Source organism: Cervus elaphus, chromosome 31 (genome assembly GCF_910594005.1).
Source record: "Cervus elaphus chromosome 31, mCerEla1.1, whole genome shotgun sequence".
In the NCBI taxonomy this organism is placed as follows: Eukaryota; Metazoa; Chordata; class Mammalia; order Artiodactyla; family Cervidae; genus Cervus; species Cervus elaphus.
The window spans coordinates 6395924-6416109 of NC_057845.1; the positions used below are offsets into that span (position 1 = coordinate 6395924).

General features: G+C 46.4%; 1 protein-coding gene and 1 non-coding gene across 8 annotated transcripts in view; both read left to right on the forward strand.

Moving 5' to 3' along the window:
* The window catches only part of TIAM1 (TIAM Rac1 associated GEF 1), a 451497-nt gene that overhangs the window by 297231 nt on the left and 134080 nt on the right, over window positions 1–20186 (forward strand). For all 7 annotated transcript variants that reach the window (XM_043892676.1, XM_043892670.1, XM_043892674.1 and 4 more), the window contains one exon: window positions 16324–16771. In XM_043892676.1, coding sequence (XP_043748611.1) covers window positions 16324–16771 — 448 coding nt within the window. The remainder of the gene's footprint in view (window positions 1–16323; window positions 16772–20186) is intronic.
* On the forward strand, window positions 4823–4894 carry TRNAS-GGA. Its single transcript has one exon. It is a non-coding gene; the product is annotated as a tRNA-Ser (tRNA).

The window sequence follows — 20186 nt, forward strand, 5'->3', positions numbered from 1 at the left end:
ATTGGGCGGGCCAAAAAGTTCGTTCGGGGGTCTGGCCACCCCTGTATGAACTTTGTGACCAACCCAGTATCATGAGGATAATGACATGTCAAGTAAATCCTGCCTGCGTCAGTCCTTTTCTGGTCCTGCTGTTCCCTGGAGCCAGGGTTCCAGGAGTCCTGGCTTGTGCTGAGGATGGGTCGGTAGCTTACAGGATGGCATTTCAGATCCGGAATCCAGGTGGGGCTCCTTTGCCCTAAAAGGTGTATTGGCGCCCACAGTGAGCAGTGAATACCACTGAGGTCAGCTGGAAATCAGCAGGTGTGCTCTGACCTGGCCAGCAGGGTGATGCTGCCCCTCTGGGCTTGCTTCAGTGCGGGTCAGGGGGGTATTGTGAAGTTCAGTTGTCTTGGGAAGGGTGTCTAAGTATAATGGGTAGATGGTCATCGTGACCATTTTTCACTGCGTGGTTGAGGGGTGTTAAATACATTCATATGGTCGTGTAGCCATCACTATGCTTCATCTTCAGAACTCTTCATCTTGTGGAACTGAAACTTCATCCCCCTTAAACAGTTGTTTCCCTTTTACCCTCTCCTCAGCCCCTGGCAACTGCCATTCTACTTTCTGTCTCAATGAATTTGACTCTAGATACCTCATCTAAAGTGAATCATAGAGTATTTGTCTTTTTCTGACAGGCTTATTTCCTGGGCTTCCATGGGTGCTCAGATGGTAAAGCGTCTGCCTGCAATGCGGGAGACTGGGGTTCGATCCCTGGGTCAGGAAGATCCCCTGGAGAAGGGAATGGCAGCCCACTCCAGTACTCTTGCCTGGAAAATCCCGTGGACGGAGGAACCTGGTATGTTACATTCCATGGGGTTTCGAAGAATTGGACACCACTAAGCGATTTCACTTTCACTTATTTCTCATAGGCTAATATCCTCAGGGTTCATACATAGCAGCAGGTGTCAGAATTTCCTTCCTTTTTCAGGTTGAATAATATTCCACTAATGCTTCACCCTCCCCAAACAGCTCCCCCCGCACCCCAGTCATTCATTTGTTGAAGGACAAGTTTGGCCGGTGTCCAACCAGGTATCCTGGCTCCACCTCTTTTTACCTGAGTAACTTTGGGCACAGTTTTTAAGTCTCTCGAAGCCTTAATTTCTTCATCTGTCAAATGGACAAAATAAGATTTTTTGAGAAAATGGAAGGTAAAGGCTAGTGCTTGCTACTTTAGAAGCCACCAGTAAGGGACAGTCTGTTACTTGTAATTTTCAGTATCCTGAATGGTGTTCTATGAGTTGAAGACCCCAGGTAGTTTGGTGTTTATATCAAACTTTGCCTCTTGGAAACAAAATGATAAAAAAGGCTGATTCGGAGATGAGAGAAGGTGAGCGTGGATATTGCATTCAGATGCTCTCCTTGAATTTTGACCCATCTCTTTTCTTTTTAAAAAGTATTTTTAATTAATTTATTTTTGAGTGTGCTGGGTCTTTGTTGCTGTGTGCAGGCTTTCTCTAGTTGCAGTGAAGGGAGGCTTCAGTAGTTGTGACACATGGGATTTAGTAGCTCCAAGACCTGTAGGATCTTCCTGGTGGACTAGGGATTAAACCCATGTCCCCTGCATTGGCAGGCGAATTCTTCAGCATTGGACCACTAGTGGGGAAGTCCTGACCTGTCTCTTTTCTGAAGCATGATTATAATGATAGAAATGACCCCTTGTGGTCCCTCTGCCTGCCCCGGGCAGGACTCTGCTTGCACTGGCAACTTGAGGAGTCAGGACACAGGTGAGATGGAGGTCCTATTAAAGGATCCCCTGAAAGGCACCGCAGGTTTTGTTCTTTAGACATCACCAGATTGGCACTGCAGGCCTGATTCTCTGAGACGGTCTTGGCAGCTTCATCAGGGTCCACTGATCCAGACTCTTTTAAAAGAAACCTCGCGCCTCTCGCTTCTACCTGGAACAACGCTAAGTTAGCATCCATTCTATGTAAGATTTGTGGGGGGTGCTGGGTGGTATTCTGGCTTTCTGGCTCCGACCCTGGGGGGCAGGTGGACCCCTGCTTCTCCCCACCCCTCACTGATGGGGCTGTGAGCCTTTGAGTCTTGGCCGCCCCCAGGAGAGGGCCAGAGCTGGTATCATGGGAAATTCTCACGTGTACTTGTTGTATGCCACTTCCATTCTTTGGCTTGTTGCCTTCTAAAATTGTTAATATATGGAAGTGAAATCATTTCAGAGTGCTGTCTTATAAAGCACTCCGGTAGCTTAATGTAGCCCAGAGTACAGGGGGCTGGGATTCCTGACAAGTACATCTGCTTCTGGCTCAGTCCTTATTGACCAGTGACCTTGGGCGATTCACTTCATCACTGGCTCCTTGTCTGTCCAGGGTGAGTGACACCAGGCTCCGATGGGGCCAGTAGGAGAACCAAGTGGAATTCCATACATAGAAGGCTTCTGCAGAGTCTATAAAATGAACGGAAGTCTTATTTTGGTCTCAATGTTAACGTGTTGAGTGAGGATCTTTAATGACTTGAAACAAACCCCAGAATTATGCACAACACTATCCACCCACACACGCTTCCTCTTCTTAAGTTTGGCGTGTTCATCCAACGTGATTTTTTGAGAACCCACTATGTTCCAAACAGTGTATTTTAAGAGACAGTGGGTGTGGAGGCTTCTTTGAAAGTAGTTCTTTTTTTCCTTTTCTTTTGTTGGTGAAAGTTTCTGACCCAGGGGCCCTCTCCCATGAGTTCGGATCATAGATATTAACAGTCTCCTCGTTTGCCCTGGTGAGGTAGTCGAATCTGTAATAGTCTTGTCAGCAGTTTTACGCCTCAGAAAAGAGTTCCTGGCAGGCATTTGGCCCAAGGGTCTGGCCTCCGAGCCTGGGGGACAATGTTTTATCTGAACAAACATGAAGAACATCTTTTTATTTGCAAATGACCAAAACAGAGTTTGGAACCATTCTTCCTATTTTTGTATTTGAGTTGTAGTTGGACATGTTACTGAGCTATGAATATGAAGTCAGAGGAGTTCATATTTCGGTTTTTAAAAATGACACATTTCATGGGTCTGCTACCCAGTAAGTGCTGAGGAATTCTATTTGTTGAATTCAGTACATGTGAATATGTGTGTGTGCTGTGTGCATAAGACTGTATCTTGAGAATCAGTCTGCTGCTCATTTGTTGGGGGGATTTACTCAGACTATGTAAAATAGAGCTTATTTGTATTGACTGCTGTGAAATCCCAATAGATTGACTCTTGATTTAATGAATGCCTCTTTGGTTTCTTGGCCTAAACTTTACTCTCTTGGTGTTCCTATGGTTAATGGATAGAGAGGGGGCAGCCTGCTGTCCTGCAAAGAAGAGATTCTGAAGCAGCAGGTCTGAGCTTGCGAGTTTGAACCCTGTTCCCTGTTGGCTGTGTAACCCAGAAGGATCTCAGTGCCTCTTGAATGAGGCCAGTGTGAGGGTTCCACACAGGAATGAATGTAGATAGAACTCCTGGCATAATGTCTTGCATGTGATCGGTTCAGTTCAGTCGCTCCATGTCGTGACTCTTTGCGATTCGTGGACCGCAGCACGCCAGGCTTCCCTGTCCATCACCAGCTCCCAGAGTTTACTCAGACTCATCCATTGAGTCAGTGATGCCATCCAACCATCTCATCCTCTGTCTTCCCCTTCTCCTGCTGCCTTCAATCTTTCCCAGCATTGGGGTCTTTTCCAGTGAGCCAGTTCTTCCCATCAGGTGGCCAAAGTATTGGAGTTTCAGCTTCAACATCAGTCCTTCCAATGAATATTCAGGACTGATTTCCTTTAGGATGGACTGGTTGGATCTCCTTGCAGTCCAACGGTCTCTTGAGAGTCTTCTCCAACACCACAGTTCAAAAGCATCAATTCTTTGGCGCTCAGCTTTCTTTATAGTCCAACTCTCACATCCATACATGACTACTGGAAAAACGATAGCCCTGACTAGACGGACCTTTGTTGGCAAAGTAATGTCTCTGCTTTTTAATATGCTGTCTAGGTTTGTCATAGCTTTTCTTCCAAGGAGCAAGTGTCTTTTAATTTCATGGCTCCAGTCACCATCTGCAGTGATTTTGGAGCCCCCCAAAATAAAATCTGTCACTGTTTCCATTGTTTCCTCATCTATTTGTCATGAAGTGATGGGACCGGATGCCATGATATTAGTTTTCTGAGTGTTGAGTTTTAAGCCAGCTTTTTCACTCTCCTCTTTCACTTTCATCAAGAGGCTCTTTAGTTCTTCAATTTCTGCCATAAGGGTGGTGGTGTCTGCGTATCTGAGATTATTTATATTTCTCCTGGCAATCTTGAGTCCAGCTTGTGCTTCATCTAGTCTGACATTCAGTGGAGTTTGGATATGGGGGATAGATTTTGTGTCTAATTAGGCTGTTTTTAGCCTTCCTTGTGTGGTGATGGCTTCCAGGAATTCTCTCCCATCTACTCTTTCAATTTGCCCAGAATTTGTGACATGAATATGCAGGAGCGGAAGTCACATCTCAGTATAAATTTGCCCCATGGCATCCAGAGTAGACAGTAGACACCACACTGTCTTCCCATGTTCAAACAGAATTCAGCTCCTGTGCCTTCAGAGTTTAACATCAAAACCCTCAGTTTTGTTGAAGCCCAAAGGGGTGGTGGGCTGAAAAGAAAATAGTAACTGTCTACTACCATGAGCCAAAAGAGTGGTTCCTGAGAGAGATGACCAAAGATGACTTCATTTTTATTTTTTTAATTGAAGTTTAGTTGGTTGACAGTGTTGTGTTAATTTCTGCTACTGTGCAGCAAAGTTTTATATATATATATATATATATATATATGGGCTTCCCTGGTGGCTCAGATGGTAAAGCGTCTGCCTGGAATGCGGGAGACCCAGGTTCGACCCCTGGGTTGGGAAGATCCCCTGGAGAAGGAAATGGCAACCCACTCCAATTCTCTTACCTGGAAAATTCCATAGACTGAGGAGCCTGGTAGGCTACAGTCCATGGGGTCGCTAAGAGTCAGACACGACTGAGCAACTTCACTCACTTGTATAGTTATATATATATATATCCACACACATTCAGTTATATATTATATTACATAATATATACATAATATATGTATACATGTATGTATATATGTATATATATTATATACTATATATATACATAAATTGAAGTTTAGTTGGTTTACAGTGTTAATTTCTGCTACTGTGCAACAAAGTAATTCAGTTATATATACACATTCAGTTATATATTATTATACCACATAATATATACATAATATTGTATATATATACATAATATATATACACACACACAATCCTTTTCAAATTCTTTCCATTATGGTTTATTACAAGATGTTGAATATAGTTCCCTATGCTATATAGTAGGACCTTTTGTTTATCATGTAGACTGTAGACTATAATAGTCTACACTGCTAACTCCAAATTCCCACTCCAGGCCTTAGCCCCGCCCCCGCCCCGCCCCACCCCCGCAACTACACGTCTGTTCTGTGTCCCTGAGTCTAGTTCTGTTTTGCAGATAGTTCGTTTGTGCCACATGGTAGATTCCCCGTGTATCACACAGCGTCTGTCCTCCTCTTCCTCACTTCACGTAGTCTGATAATCTCTAGTTCCGTCCCTGTTGCTGCAAGTAGCATTATTTTGTTCTTTGCCATGGCTGAGGAGCGTTTCATTGTACACACATAGCATTGTCTATATCCATTCCTCTGTCACTGGATATTCAGGTTGTTTTCCATGTCTTGGCTGCTGTGAACACAGAGGTGCATGTACCTTTTCAAATTATAGTTTTTTCTGGAGACACGGCCAGGAGAGGGACTGCTGGATCATATGGTAGCTTTATTTTTAGTTTTTTGAGGCACCTTCATACTATTTTCCATGAACTTACTTCCCACCAATAGAGTAAGAGGGTTCTCTTTTCTCCACACCCTCTCCAGCATGTTTTCTTTTTTAGACGTTTTGATGATGGCCATTCTGACTGGTGTGAGGTCGTAGTGCATCATAGTTTTGATCTGCGTTTCTCTTGTAATTAGTGGTGTTGAGCATCTTTTCATGTACCTGTTGACCATCTGTATGTCTCTTTTTGGAGAGGTGCCAAAGATGACTTTAGAAGGCTCTGTCCCTGTTAAAACTTTCTTGCTTGGATAAACAGGTAATAGGATTGGTGATTTCAGCCAGATAGAGGGTGCAGCATGGTCAGAGAAAGATCTTGAGTTCCTGTGAAAAACTGTGTTGGTGCTTAAAATTTTGTTTTGTTTTATACTTAGCTTAAATGGTTCAAGGATAATATGTTTCTTGAGCTGAGAATTGGCATCAGCCTCCAAGAGATTCCTAACCTTTGGTCACAGATTCCTTTGAGAATCAGATGAAAAAATTGGATTTTTTTGGATCAAATACAGGGACCACCCTGCTGTGTATCATTTCAGGGGATCCATGGGTCCTCCAGCGTCCATCAAGAAGCTTGTGGTTAAGAACCTCAGGTTAATTCTTCATGAAACAAAATATTTTTATATACAGTCCACTTAAAACAACCTCTTCCTTCACTTCTCCTTTTTGATGCTTCTTTCTTCTTTTATCTTTCTTTTTCTGGCATGTAAGTTAAGCAGTGAGATACTTATTTTGAAAAACAGCCCATCCATTTTCAACATGAATATCCATCTCCTTTGCCAAGATCTTCTTTTGAGGAGTGGGAGTCCGTGGCCAAGAGATGGCTTGTATCAGCAGTTCTCAGACTCCTTTCTACTCTTAAAAAGTATCACAGCCTCCAAGGAGCTTCTATTCATGTGGGTTATATCTATAAATATTTATCATACTATGAATTGAACCAGAAATGTAGAAAATACTTGTTAATTCATCTTAAAATAGCAGCAATAAACCATTGCATGTTCACATAAATATCTTTATTATTTTTTCTTTTTTTAATTTCTTTTTTTTATAAATATCTTTAATTGTTAAATTTTATCTTCTAAAATTAAGAAAAGGTCGAGAAGGGTGTTGTTTCTTTGCTGTGAATTTGTTTTGGTGGCACTGGGTCTGTGTCGCTGTGCGCAGGCTCTCTCTCGCAGTGGGGGCCACTCTTGGGTGAGGGCTCATCGCTGGGCTCATCCTCTCTTTTGGGTGAGGGCTTCTCATCGCTGGGCTCATCCTCTCTGTTGGGTGAGGGCTTCTCAGTGCTGGGCTCATCCTCTCTGTTGGGTGAGGACTTCTCGCTGCTGGGCTCATCCTCTCTGTTGGGTGACGGCGTCTCATTGCTGGGCTCATCCTCTCTGTTGGGTGAGGGCTTCTCATTGCTGGGCTCATCCTCTCTGTTGGGTGACGGCTTCTCTCTACAGTGGCCTTTCTTGTTGCAGTCCCTGGGCTTGGTAGCTGTGGTACGTGAGCTCAGTTGCTTCATGGCATGTGGAATCTTTCCAGACCAGGAATCGAACCCCTGCCCCCTGCACTGGCAGGCAGATTCTTACCCACTGTACCACCAGGGAAGTCCATTTTGTGTGTCTGCAGCTCTCTACATTTTCTAACCTATCGAGTCTTGTAGTTGCTCTACTTTCACTCTCTTGTGATATGCTCTTTTGCTGGACTGTTTGGGAAACCTTTGCTTCAAATAGGTAGTTGGAAAAGGGAGGGCTTTAGGGGCCCCCTGAAATGATTTAAGGAACCCTGGCCCCCACTCAGGGAGTGGCTCATTTATGCTAATATAGCTTGGGGAGGTCCAAAGCTTTGAAAACCACACTCTTCATTTAGTCCGTAAGAAGAAGCGAGTCGTGTCCCTCGACATAAATCGTGTCCTGCAATGCTGTGTAATTAATTACTGGTTTCTAACTGGGAGGGATAAAGCGCTGCGATGGGAGCCTGGAGCCTCCCAACCTGCCTGCCTGCAGCCCTGGGAACGTCTCCGCGGAGCCCGGGGCGGGGAACACTCACCAGCTTTTCACTCTGTGGTTGGGGCCCGGTTTGCTTTGAACCTCCCTGTGACAGAATATCTAGTGTGGGCCATAAAACAGCCCAATATGTCCTTCTCACTTTCTCTCCTTTTAAAAAGATGAAAGAAAAAGACATGTAAATGAGCTCTGGTTGTCTCCATGAAAGACATCATAAACCTGGATCTTCGCTGGAAGGTGGGAAGTCAGGCTTCCTGGTTGTGACTTCACCTGGAGTCGAGCGTGAGCTGAGCCTGCAAATGAATAGAGCTTTAAATCAAACTCAAGTGTATTCCATGAGGAATGATTTTCTTGTTGTGAGAGGATGGTGGAAAATGAACAGCAGTGAAGTTGTTCAACAGTGTGGTTTTTTAATTTTTTTTATTTTTTTTTATTGCCTATGCCATGCCAGGCACTGTTCTTGGCTCTTGGGAGTGTCCAGAAAAGATCTCTGAGCTCAGGGGTGAAGTGCGGGTGTGTCCGCAGCAAACGATCGGCATAACGAGTACAGGGCGTGCTGTGGGAAGAGAGAGCAAGGTGGGGAGGAGTGGGCGGTGGTGGACCTGGTGACAACTCCAGAGCACGTGGTCGGGTCAGGCCCCCAGGAAGGGCAGGCTTGGGTAGGGATTGGGAGGGGAGATGGGAGTCGACCATGGATTTGGAAGCTGGGGTCATGCCCTGCACTTTTGAGAAAGAGCAGAGAGGCCAGTGTGGCTGGGGTGGTGGTGGGGTGGGTGTTGAGAAGTTTCATGTGGATCTAAGGAGATTAAAAGAAGGCTTCCAGCTGAGCCTTGAAGGATCAGTATTCCTGGAATTCCTAGACCCAAGAAGGGCTGGGAGCATACACGGGCAGGAGTTCTTCAGTTTCACTGGTGGCAGGGTGCCTCCAAAGGTCCGGTGCTAAGGCTGGACGTCAGTGAAGGACCTTGATGGACAGCCTCAGGAGCCCTCCACCTTGCTTACTCTACAGGATGGCTTGATGGGAGGAAGGTAGTTAGAAAAGAGAGTTGATGACTGGAGATGTGATATGTCCTGAGATGAGGGGTGGGCGGGGAGGGGGGGTGGTGGGGAGCGACAACAGGGTCTGAGACACACACGTAGAAAAACAGATGAAAGGAGAGAAGATGATTCACTGACCTCAGCACAGTGCTGACTCCAATCTGAAGTTACCTGGAGCAACATTTCAAGCTTTAGACAGCTTCTGAGTCCCTTGTGAGCAGCAGTAAGAACTTCACTTCCAGCGGTTGTAATTGAGAGAAATTTTGAGTCACTGCTGTGGGGAATCATTAGCGAGGATGGGACTGAGGGCATGGAGTCTCTGCCTTGGGAAAGGAAGAAGTGGGAAATGGAGCTGGTGTTTAGAAATGTCTCAGACGGAGCCGGGACACATGTGAAGGGTCGAAGAGTAGGAGGCCCAGTGAAATTGATGAACTTCAGAATCACAAACTCAAAAGGGCACTGGACATTTGTTTATAGAGAGGGGGAATAAAGATCTTACCATAATGGAAAACGGAGACTGCAATATTTCTGTAGATCAAGAAAGGCGATTATTATAACAGTGCCTAGCAATTACTTACAGCATAGGAAGCATCATTTTCTTAGTTTATTGCGCAGTGTTATGAATGTGAACATGATTCAGAGGGATGGCATTGGCTCACACCAACCTTGGTCTGCCTGTCTTTTCCCCCATGAGGCCGTGTTTTTCCCACATTCCTCAGCAACACACTTTCTTCTGTGTTAGTGCAGGAAGCTAGCAAGTGAGGTCAGGCGGTGACTTCCCTCCTTGGGCTGAGATGGACACAACCGCGATGACGGTTAACACTCCTGTTCAAGTGCTGTGTGTGCTGGGCAGAGTTCTAGAAAAGGTAGTTAACTCTATATCACGTCTTACAATGTGCCTTACAAAGTAGATATTATTGCCATTCCCATTATACAGGTGAGGAAACTGAGGCATGGATAGGTTCAGAATGACATGCCTGGACATGACATTTGCTGTACTGAGATATACCATGGAGAGAGTGTTGGAAACCAAAGACAGTGTGCACGTGTATGCATGTATGGGGGGTGGGGGTACTCAGATTTGGGGGAGAAGAAGATGGTAAACCACAGGAGGAATATTTTAGAATTTAGTAAGTCAGAAATTGTTCTAGTTCAAGGTTTCCACAGGTCCACAGATACATGCCCAGTAATGGGATTGCTTGATCATAGATCATATGGTCAGGAAAGAATCTGCCTGCCAGTGCTAGAGACCTGGGTTCGATCATTGGGTTGGGAAGATCCCCTGGAGAAGGAAATGGCAACCCACTCCAGTACTCTTGCCTGGGAAATCTGTGGACAGAGGAGAGAGGAGCCTGGCGGGCTACAATCCATGGGGTCACCAGAGTTGGACATGACTTGGTGACTAAACGGCCACCACCACCACAGGTCAGAATCTCCTCCCGTCACTGAAATTCCGTGAACTCTCTTCTGCTGCATTTACCATCTCTATACAGGTGTATTGACGCAAAGCTGGATTTATCAGGGAAATTAAAGAAAGTGACCAACATAACAGTTTCTAATTGCATTTGACTTAAAACAAGTCGCCTGACTTGTCCCAGGGCCCTTGAACTTCGTGGTTAATGACCTCTTCAGAATTGTGTCCACACATCATTAGCACAGCAAACCTGTTCCTTGGGGTATTTCTGAGTCCCCGGTGGAAACGACGTGAGCTTTGCCACAATGTGTCATTAGCCCATGTTCATGCTGGGGGACCCTTCAATTTTCAAGGCCGTGCAAACAGGCTTTGAATTTGCCTCTTGCCGCCTCTGCTTTAGTACCAGAGCTCATTTAAGCTTTGTTGCCCAGCTGAAATGACTAAGAAAACTCGCGCTGTTGAATGTTTTGGGCGACAGCTGGCCACTTGTACATCCGCTGGGAAAGTGCATGTGTTGATTTCGGCCGGTGGAATGGAAGCTGGTGAGTGTTTGAAAAATCCGGCTTGGGAGGATTCATCCAGGAAGAACAGGGCTTAAGAGCCTCTATATTCCATGAATGTTATTTATAATTGGAAGCCTCTTCAGTGGAGTGGTTCTAACACGGGGAGTTTATTTTGAGCTATTTTCAGGAAATCTCTGGCCAGATCATGCATCATGCTGGGAGTTACTTCTCTGTTTAGCTAGGGTCTTACTATTTCCCTTGATCTCCTCTGACTTTTGCTTTAAATTTCAGTATGTTTGGTTTGATATTCTAGGACTGATTGTATGCTCAGGTGTCTAACTAGATAAGAAGGGACATACCTTGCATTGGCAATAAAGACTGTTGGGCTCCCACGGAACTTTTCCTTGAGGTTGACCCCTAAAAGAGTGGGGGTGGTTCACAGGCACTTTTGAGTGTGGGGAGAATCAGGTTTCTCAGGTCTGAAGTGTCCTTGAGAGGGGGGTAGTAGGAGGAGGAGCCCTTTGGAAAAATGCACTGGGATTGTCTGCATCGCAGTGATGCTGTCTTTCTTCTGAGCTATTGGAAACTGCGTGGCAGTGATATGCACCCGGCATTTGAGAAGGTTGGGCATTTGGGATGCAGCCTCAGAGCTGTCTTTCAGTGTGTGATCCTAGAGCCTCTACATCCGTTTATCTGACTTTGGTTTCTTCTAGAGATTCTGTGACCTGTAGGCCTCTAACTGTTGTGTGGCACTTCGTTGTTCATTGTTCAATCGCTAAGTGGTGTCCAACCCCATGGACTGCAGCATGCCAGGCTTCCCTGTCCTTCACCATCTCCTGGAGCTTGCTCAAACTCATGTCCATTGAGTTGGTGATGCCATCCAATTGTCTCATCGTCTGTCCTCCCCTTCTCCTCCTGCCTTCAATCTTTCTCAGCATCAGGGTTTTTCCAGTGAGTTGGCTCTTTGAATCTGGTGGCCAAGGTATTGGAGCTTTAGCTTCAGCATCAGTTCTTCCAATGAATACTCACTGGTTTGAGCTCCTTGCAGTCCAAGGGACTCTCAAGAGTCTTCTTCAGCACCACAGTTTGAAAGCATCAATCCTTTGGCACTCAGCCTTCTTTATGGTTCAACTCTCACATCCACACATGACTATTGGAAAAGCAAAGTGATATCTCTGCTTTTTAATATGCTGTCTAGTTTTGTCATAGCTCTTCTTCCAAGGAGCAAGCTGGATAAAACAGCCCCATGGTAGATGACTCCTGTACTGAAGTTGGAGATGACTGATATAGGGGATGTGGAGTCCTATTGACCATTCAGGTCTTGAGTAATGCCTCCAGCTGGGTGGACATCATTTCCCACGGTGCTGGAGCAAGGGTTTCTGGGTATTTGGGAACATCCCATGCTTCATGGTCAAATAGAGGCTGGGGCTGGGCAGGCAGCTTGTGTTTCTTTTTGGGCAGGCTGAGTCACATATCAGAAGGGGGATGTGTACCACTGAGCCTGCTTAACTACTTGTGGAGACAAGATGGAGCTGGCTTGGGTCACAGATGGGGAGCGTTCCCCGGTGGTTACTCTTCCAAAGTATGCCAGCTCATCTGGGGCCAGCAGGCCTGTTACCTGGAGAAATCACTGCTCAGTTCAGTGACTGTCCCAGAGTTGGACACACACAGCCTGAGCCGTTGCAGAGTTGCAGCATGAGTTGGCATGAGCATGTGTGTAAGTATGAAAAAGAGGGGAGTGTCTATTGAGTCCTTAACTCTTAGTTCCAATAGGGACATCAGGGCATTCTGTAGGGGTTCATGGTCTGTGGGGATGTAGCAGATGTTAAGTGGAGAGGGGAGTGACAACCCACTCCAGTATTCTTGCCTGGAGAATCCCTTGGACAGAGGAGCCTGGCGGGCTGCAGTCCACGGGGTCGCAAAGAGTCGCAAAGACACGATTGAGCAGCTAAGCCCAGTAGATGTTAAGGGATGTTAAGAGACATGCCTCTCCATTCTCTGCTTGTTTCACTCAGATTCTTTCATCTCCTCTTTCCCCTTCCCGTCGCTTTTGAGTTTGAGCTCTTTGCCAGAAAGTCACGGCATACAGATGCCCAGTCACTCAGTTTTGTTGGGAAACCCTGGAAGAGGCACTGTTGGCAAACAATGGGGAAGGTGTGGTGTTGACTATTGAGACAGGACCCAATCAGGTGCTCCCTGCAGCTGAGCCATGGGGCCAGCTTGTTGGAGTAGAAGAGGACATGGGAGGCATGGACCCTCACCTCCAATCCGCCGCCCACCAGGCCTGTAACTTTTTCCCATCCAAGTACTAACCAGGCCCAACCCTGCTTAGCTTCCGAGATCAGACAAGATCGGGCGTGTTCAGGGTGGTATGGCCGTAGACTGGCCTGTAACTTTCTGAGCCTCAGCATCCCCAGGCATTTGCCAAGGGGATGGTTTTGCAAGGTTCCTTCCTGTTCCCCAGCTCTGGAAATTATCAGGTGCCTGCTATCAATTTCTCCTTTTTTGTTCTGAACTCTTTTTCTTATGACCCAGGGAGGTTATCCCTGTGCAGCTGATCATTCCCTGTCCTACAGAGAAGCAGCTCATCATTTTTCAATTTTGAGGCAAATTTGTAGCTGATTTTTGTCCCTTCTCCCAGAGAAGGACTGAGATGTGAAAACGAGTCCAGATACTGGGGAGATTCATACAAACTCCTCGTCTCCCGCCACCCATGGTTATCTTGAATAATCGGTGATGACTGACTTTACTTATTGTTGTCTAAAGGGACGTATGGTAAATGGTCCTGCCAGGGAAAAACGTGTGTTGGTAACAGTGCTCTCCTGTTTGTATCGGGGAGTTTTTTTTACCTACTGGATCCCTGGGTTGGGAAGATCCCATGGAGGAGGGCATGGTGACACACTCCAGTATTCTTGCAAAAAAAATCCCGTGGGTGGAGGAGCCGCGTGGGCTCCATGGGGTCACAAAGAGCGGGACATGACTGAAGCGACCGAGTATGCATACTCACTCAATGGCACAATATATATATATATCACATACCTTCCAAATCTGCGTCCTTGATGACTGTTGGTGGTGGGTAACAGGCAGGACAGCAGGTAGGAAAATGGCAGGACCGACAGTTACAGGGTCTGCACCTTAGCTGTATGCATGGTCTCTTTGACCCTCTTAATTCCCTCTGTATCCCAGGGACCTAAACTCCGTTGCAAGCGTCATTGGTCCTTAGAAATTTGCTTCAGCACTTCCTGCTACTGTCTTCCCGTCTTACCTCCCCCTTGTTTCTTCTTTTTTTTAAATAAACTTTTTATTTTAGAACAGTGTTAGAATCAAGGAAACGCTGCAAACATAGTACGCAGGGTTCCCATGCACCCTGCACTCAGTTCACCTTGAACACTTGGTCGAGGTGGTTCTGGCCGCTGTCTCCAATGCCAAGTTTCCGCGCTTTGCACACTCTGCTTCCTTGTGTGTTTTTGTGGTTTTGAAGATGTTCACTGTGCTGGTTTCAGTTCAGTTCAGTTACTCCGTTGTGTCAGGCTCTTTGTGACCCCATGGACTGCAGCATGCCAGGCTTCCCTGTCCATCCCCAACTCCCGGAGCTTAATGTATGTATGTATTGTGAAATGATTGCCACAATCAAGTTAATTAACACATCCATCACTCACGTAATTACTCCTCTCTTTCCTCCCTCCCTCCCTTCCTTCCTTTTTTTTTTTTTTTGTGGTGAGAACTCTTATAGGTCTATCATCCTAGCAAATTTCAAGGATGCAATACAGTATCATTAACTAGAGTCATCTGGCTATATATCAGATCCCCAGAACTTAATTGGTCTTGTAACTGAAAGTGTATAACCTTGACCAGCATCTCCCCATTCCCCCTAGCCCCCCTGTCAGCTACCATTCTACTCTCTGATTCTATGGGTTTGACATTTTTGCATTCCACATAGAAGTGAATCCTACAGTATCTGTCTGTCTGTGCATCCCATGATGGTTTTCATGTCTGGCTCTGCCCATCTTTTAATTGCTAACTTAGGATCTACTCGTGATGAAGGTGAACTCTGAGGGCCTTAACTTAGAATTGATCACATGACATGTGCAGAGATGTGGGCACAACACCTGTTTGGGCGTCATGCAGGACAATATATTTGGGTTGGTTGGCTGAAAAGTTTGTTCTGGTGTTTCTGTAGCATCGTATGAAAACCCTGAATTAACTTTTTGGCCAACCCAATAGTTTGTGGCTTGGTTCATTCTGCCCCATTACCTGGCAGCAGAGATTTGAAAGCACAGCATTCAAATCATTTATATGGCAATTGGAATATCCTGTTAGCTTTTACATTTTCAAACCGTAATGAACTATTTATGAGACTAAAGGCTTAAAACACGGTTGAGTCTCCAGACCACGTATTACTTGCATGTCAGTTTCATGTTCCCAGCCTTTCCCTTGGAGAAAAACCAGTCCCATTTCTTATTCCTGAGACTGTTGAGCTGTCCTGTCGAATCCTGCTGTCATTATTCTCCGTGGAGGACTACCCTTCTTTAATTATTGTTTGTGGAAATGCCTTTAGCACTTTGGAGCAATCCAGATTCTGATTTAAGAACAGACCTGTCTGTGTCCCGTCGGGCCTGAGAGCGGGGCCAGCACTTTGGAAGTTCCAAATGTTTTTAACCGAGGGATGGATGCCCCCCACATCTTGGCAGTTGCCCTGAGCTGCCACTTGGCCTCCGGGGCAGTGAGTAACTTGCTCAGGCTCCTCGCATCCCAGCTTTGAAAGGGCAGGGTAATTGGAGAGTCTGCACTGGAGCCGTGGGCCCCAGCTCAAGTGCAGAGTGAGAAGCTGCTTGTTTTCAAGAAACAAAGCTGATTGGGGCATGAGGGCTCTCCCCTGCTCCTGGGCTCTGGGTCCTTGCTGGGTGAGTGGGTGGGGTGGTGCGCTAGTTATCTTTCTAGTCACCAGATCATAAATTAGACTCCTAACTCAGCCTTTTATTTATTTGTTTCTTTTTTTTTTAAGTATGAACTATACAGACCTCATTATTCCCTTGGAAGCCCCTCCCTCCGGAATAAACTACCTAATCAGCCAGCAGAATTTCCTGGAGCGCCAAGCTGGCTGATGAGGGCCAGGGTGCTGAGTTTGCTCAGTAGGGCAGTGGGAGGGACTCTGAATAGCTGATTTGCCCATTACTTAATTATCTGAGTCAGATCATCGATAAGTTCTTTGCAACGTTTCTTGCTTTGTGTGTGTGTGTGTGTGTTTTGAATGTTCCGAGTTGTTGACATTCATAGTGGGGTGGCTTCATGGTTTTCCTGAGCTGCTCAGCAGGCAAGTTGGGTTTGAGGGGGTTGGGGGTTGAGGGGTAATTGGTCCCGGGAAGGTGGGGAGCAGTGACACGCTGCAGGTCGCCGCAGCTCCGCAGCCCCCGGCTGGAGTGACGGGAGCCCCTGGGTTACTTCTCTGCGTGATGCATGTCTTCTCTCTTCTCCCTTTTGGCCCCCAAGGATGTTAACGCGGGCGAGGGTAGCGAGTTTGCCGACAGCGGGATCGAAGGGGCCACCACGGACACGGACCTCCTGTCCCGGCGATCCAATGCCACGAATTCCAGCTACTCGCCCCCCGCCGGCCGTGCCTTTGTGGGCAGCGACAGCGGCAGCAGCTCCACCGGGGACGCGGCCCGCCAGGGGGTGTATGAGAATTTTCGCCGGGAGCTGGAGATGAGCACCACGAACAGCGAGAGCCTGGAGGAGGCGGGCTCCGCGCACAGCGACGAGCAGAGCAGCGGAACCCTGAGCTCCCCGGGCCAGTCCGACATCCTGCTCTCGGCCGCCCAGGGCACTGTGCGCAAGGCCGGCGCCCTGGCCGTCAAGAACTTCCTGGTGCACAAGAAGAACAAGAAGGTGGAGTCCGCCACGCGGAGGAAGTGGAAGCACTATTGGGTGTCCTTGAAAGGTGAGAGAGAGAGAGAGAGAGCATCCTTCCTGCCGCGCTGGGTAACCTCTGCTCCGTGGTACCCCTTACACGGGATGGTTTTTAATTACACGTGATTTCTATTGCATGCTCATTTCAGAATTGTTGTTTTATGGTGGTGAGAGTACCTAACGTGAGACCTGCTCTCCTGGGCTTCCCAGGTGGCACAGTGGTAAAGAACCTTCCTGCCAGTACAGGAGACACGGGAGACACGGGTTTGATCCCTGGGTGGGGAAGAGCCCCTGGAGGAGAAAGTGTCAACCCACTCCAGTATTCTTGCCTGGAGAATCCCATGGACAGAGGAGCCTGGCGGGCTGTAGTCCATGGGTCGCAGAGTCAGACATGACTGAGCGCGCACACACACATTACCCTCTTAGCACTTTTTAGGTGTATGTTACAGTGTAGGTGACTAGGGCACACAGTTGTACAACACATCTCTAGAACGTAATCATCTTATTGAGCTGAAACTTTATGTCCCTTGATAGTCACTCCCCATTTCCCGCCAATGTTTTATAGTCTTTACTTTTTCACATTTAAGCTATTAGAGCCTCTCATGCCTTGTTTTCTTATGTACAGCTGGTTCTGATGACAGTTTCAGTGCCTTGAGTTCCAAAAAATATTGTTTTGAAATCATCCCAAAAAATGTGCCTCCCAGGGTAACTCTTTTGGAGGGAAAAATCAGTAGTTTGAATCTTATGAAATTGCCTTTTTTTTTTTTTTTCATAAAGAATGATAGAATGTTGTTAATTTCATAGAATTTAACCTGGTGTTTAATGGGATGTCTGAGCCATCTATGTTTGTGAAAAAGTCACTGTTTTGCAGTCACACTTTGAATATTTGAGTGTGTGTGTATACATATATCCATGCATGTATATATATGCACTGCTTTTTCATTGATAAGCATGATGCTTTGATGTGTTGCTATTCATTATTGTTTTGCATACATTTTAGAATTATGTGCGTATGTTTTTGCCTATGTCTCTGCATGTCTTGATGGTATAGAAATTGTAACATATTTGTGAGCTCTGTGTCTTAAAAGAAAAAACACTTCTCAAGCCCACTTAGAATCCTTAACAGAAGCTGGGTTTGAAGCAGGTTAATGTATGGCAGGAGAGGTTAGAGAGGTTACTAAGCATGAAGGATGGGTCCCAGAGAAAGAAGCCTGGGCTTACCTCGTGTGGTACACCCATTACACCGTCTGATACTGGGTTTTATCACCTGTGGCTGGTGTGGAATAACCAGTCCTGGAGGCACACAGCAGGCTAGAGCTCTGTTCAGTGATGGGCAGGTCAACCCTTGTGCAGGGTTTGGGTGGGTTGCATTACTAGCGGTGCCTGCTATTGCTTCAATACCTGGCGAAACAGGCAGGGAGCATGTTAATTCGGCTATAGGTCTTGATGAATGTCACAGAGATCTATAGTGACAATGCCTCAAGCAAGACAAGACTTGAGTTCCCTCCCACCTAGCAGAGGTAGGCCATCTAAGGGTGATGGGGCGACTCTGCTGTGAAGTCATCCAGAAGCCAGGGTTCCTTTTGTCTTACTGCTTAACTGTCCCTAGGGCACTGTTTTCATCTGAACGATCAGGAGAGCATGCCAGCAGGTCCAGTTCCAGTGGAAATATGGCGGTGTGGAGGACGAATCCCTCTGCACTGAGAGTACAGCCTGGAAGTTGGCTGAATCTCTTCTGCTTCCACCGTGTGGGCCAGAAATGAGTCTGACCTAGCTGCAAGGGAGGCAGGAATGGGCCCAGCCGAACGCTGGGGTTGCTGTTGCTGCAGAGGAAAGGAGGTCGGGCGTGTTGGGGAGCAGCCAGCTGTCCTGTAGAGGTGTCTTTACACTTGTCAGCCAGCACAGGGCAGGTTCCCCTCCTTTCTGCCAAGAGCTGTGTGTCTAATGTTCCTGCATGTTTAGCATAGGATGCTGTCTTTAGTTTTTAAGACTTGTTGGGTTATTACATCTTGTTGCTTTACTTCTAAGGATGTCTTGGAAAGAGTCAGGGTCTTCTTCTTCCTTTTTTTTTTTTTTTTTTGATTAATTTATTTTAATTGGAGGATAATTACTTTACAATATTATGGTGGTTTTTGCCATACACCAAAGTGAGTCAGCCATGGGTTCTTTTCTCATATCCTCTTCTCGTTCTGAAAGTCTGCCTTAGTGGTTTCAAAGTTTGAACAGAGGTGGAATTCTCGTACCCATAGTATCTTCTGTGGAAAACCTGAGAAAATATTGATATTAAACTTTAAATTTTGTTGTTATGCAAAATCGGATACCGTACTATAGTCTACATAAAGTGCATATAGAATTTTGAACGCAGGTGTGAAGTATCTGTGTTCAAAATACAGGAACGTTGGATTTGAGCTAATTTTGTCGGCTGACACATATGCATACACAGAGCACACTTTGCTTTTCATTTTCTGTTGTGGATTGCGAAAAGACCATTTGATGTCGTGGTTCTGCTTGTGAAACACGGTTGTTCTTCCTGTGGGAGCCTTTTGGAGACCTGCTACCATTCTTTCTCATGTGAGACCTGCCTCAGCTTAGTTTGAAGGCACCATCAGGTCAAGGGGCCCTGGATCATATCCACTGTCCTGCCGTGGCGGGTGGGATGAGATGACTTGAGGGAGAAAGACCCCTTCTTCCACCTCCTGCTCCTCCCCAAAGGGCCCCAGCCCTGGACCCCTCAGCCTCTTTTCCTTTAGCAGCCTGTCCTATCTTTCATTTTATTACTTAATGTTGAGTTTTTAACAACATGATTAGAAGTCCACCTGCATCACAGCCGCCTGAGTCACTTCCTGGGCTATATCCATACCTGCTGAATCTCAAAGTCTGAGGGTGGTTCAGTTCAGTTCAGTCACTCAGTCGTGTCTGACTCTTTGTGACCCCATGAACCGCAGCATGCCAGGCCTCCTTGTCCATCACCAACTCCCAGAGTCCACTCAAACTCATGTCCATTGAGTCGGTGATGCCATCCAACCATCTCATCCTCTATTGTCCCCTTCTCCTCCTGCCTTCAATCTTTCCCAGCATCAGGGTGTTTTCTAATGAGTTGGTTCTTGGCATCAGGTGGCCAAAGTATTGGAGTTGGGGCCCTGTATTAATCCCTGTATTGGACCTGCTATAACCAAGTACCACAGACTGGGTGGCTTCAACAAAAGAAATGGATTGTCTCACAGTCCTGGAGCCTAGACGTCTGAGGTCAGGGTGTCAGCAGGTTTGGGGTTCTCTCATGTCCTCTGTCTGTACCTGTCTATGTCCAGATTCCTCCTTCTTACAAAGACAGCGGTCACAGTGGCTTAGCGCCCACTGGAACAACCTCCATTTATTTTAATTACCTTGGTAAAGCCCTTATCTCCCAATAGAGTGAAATTCTGAGGCCCTGGACTATGACTTCAGCC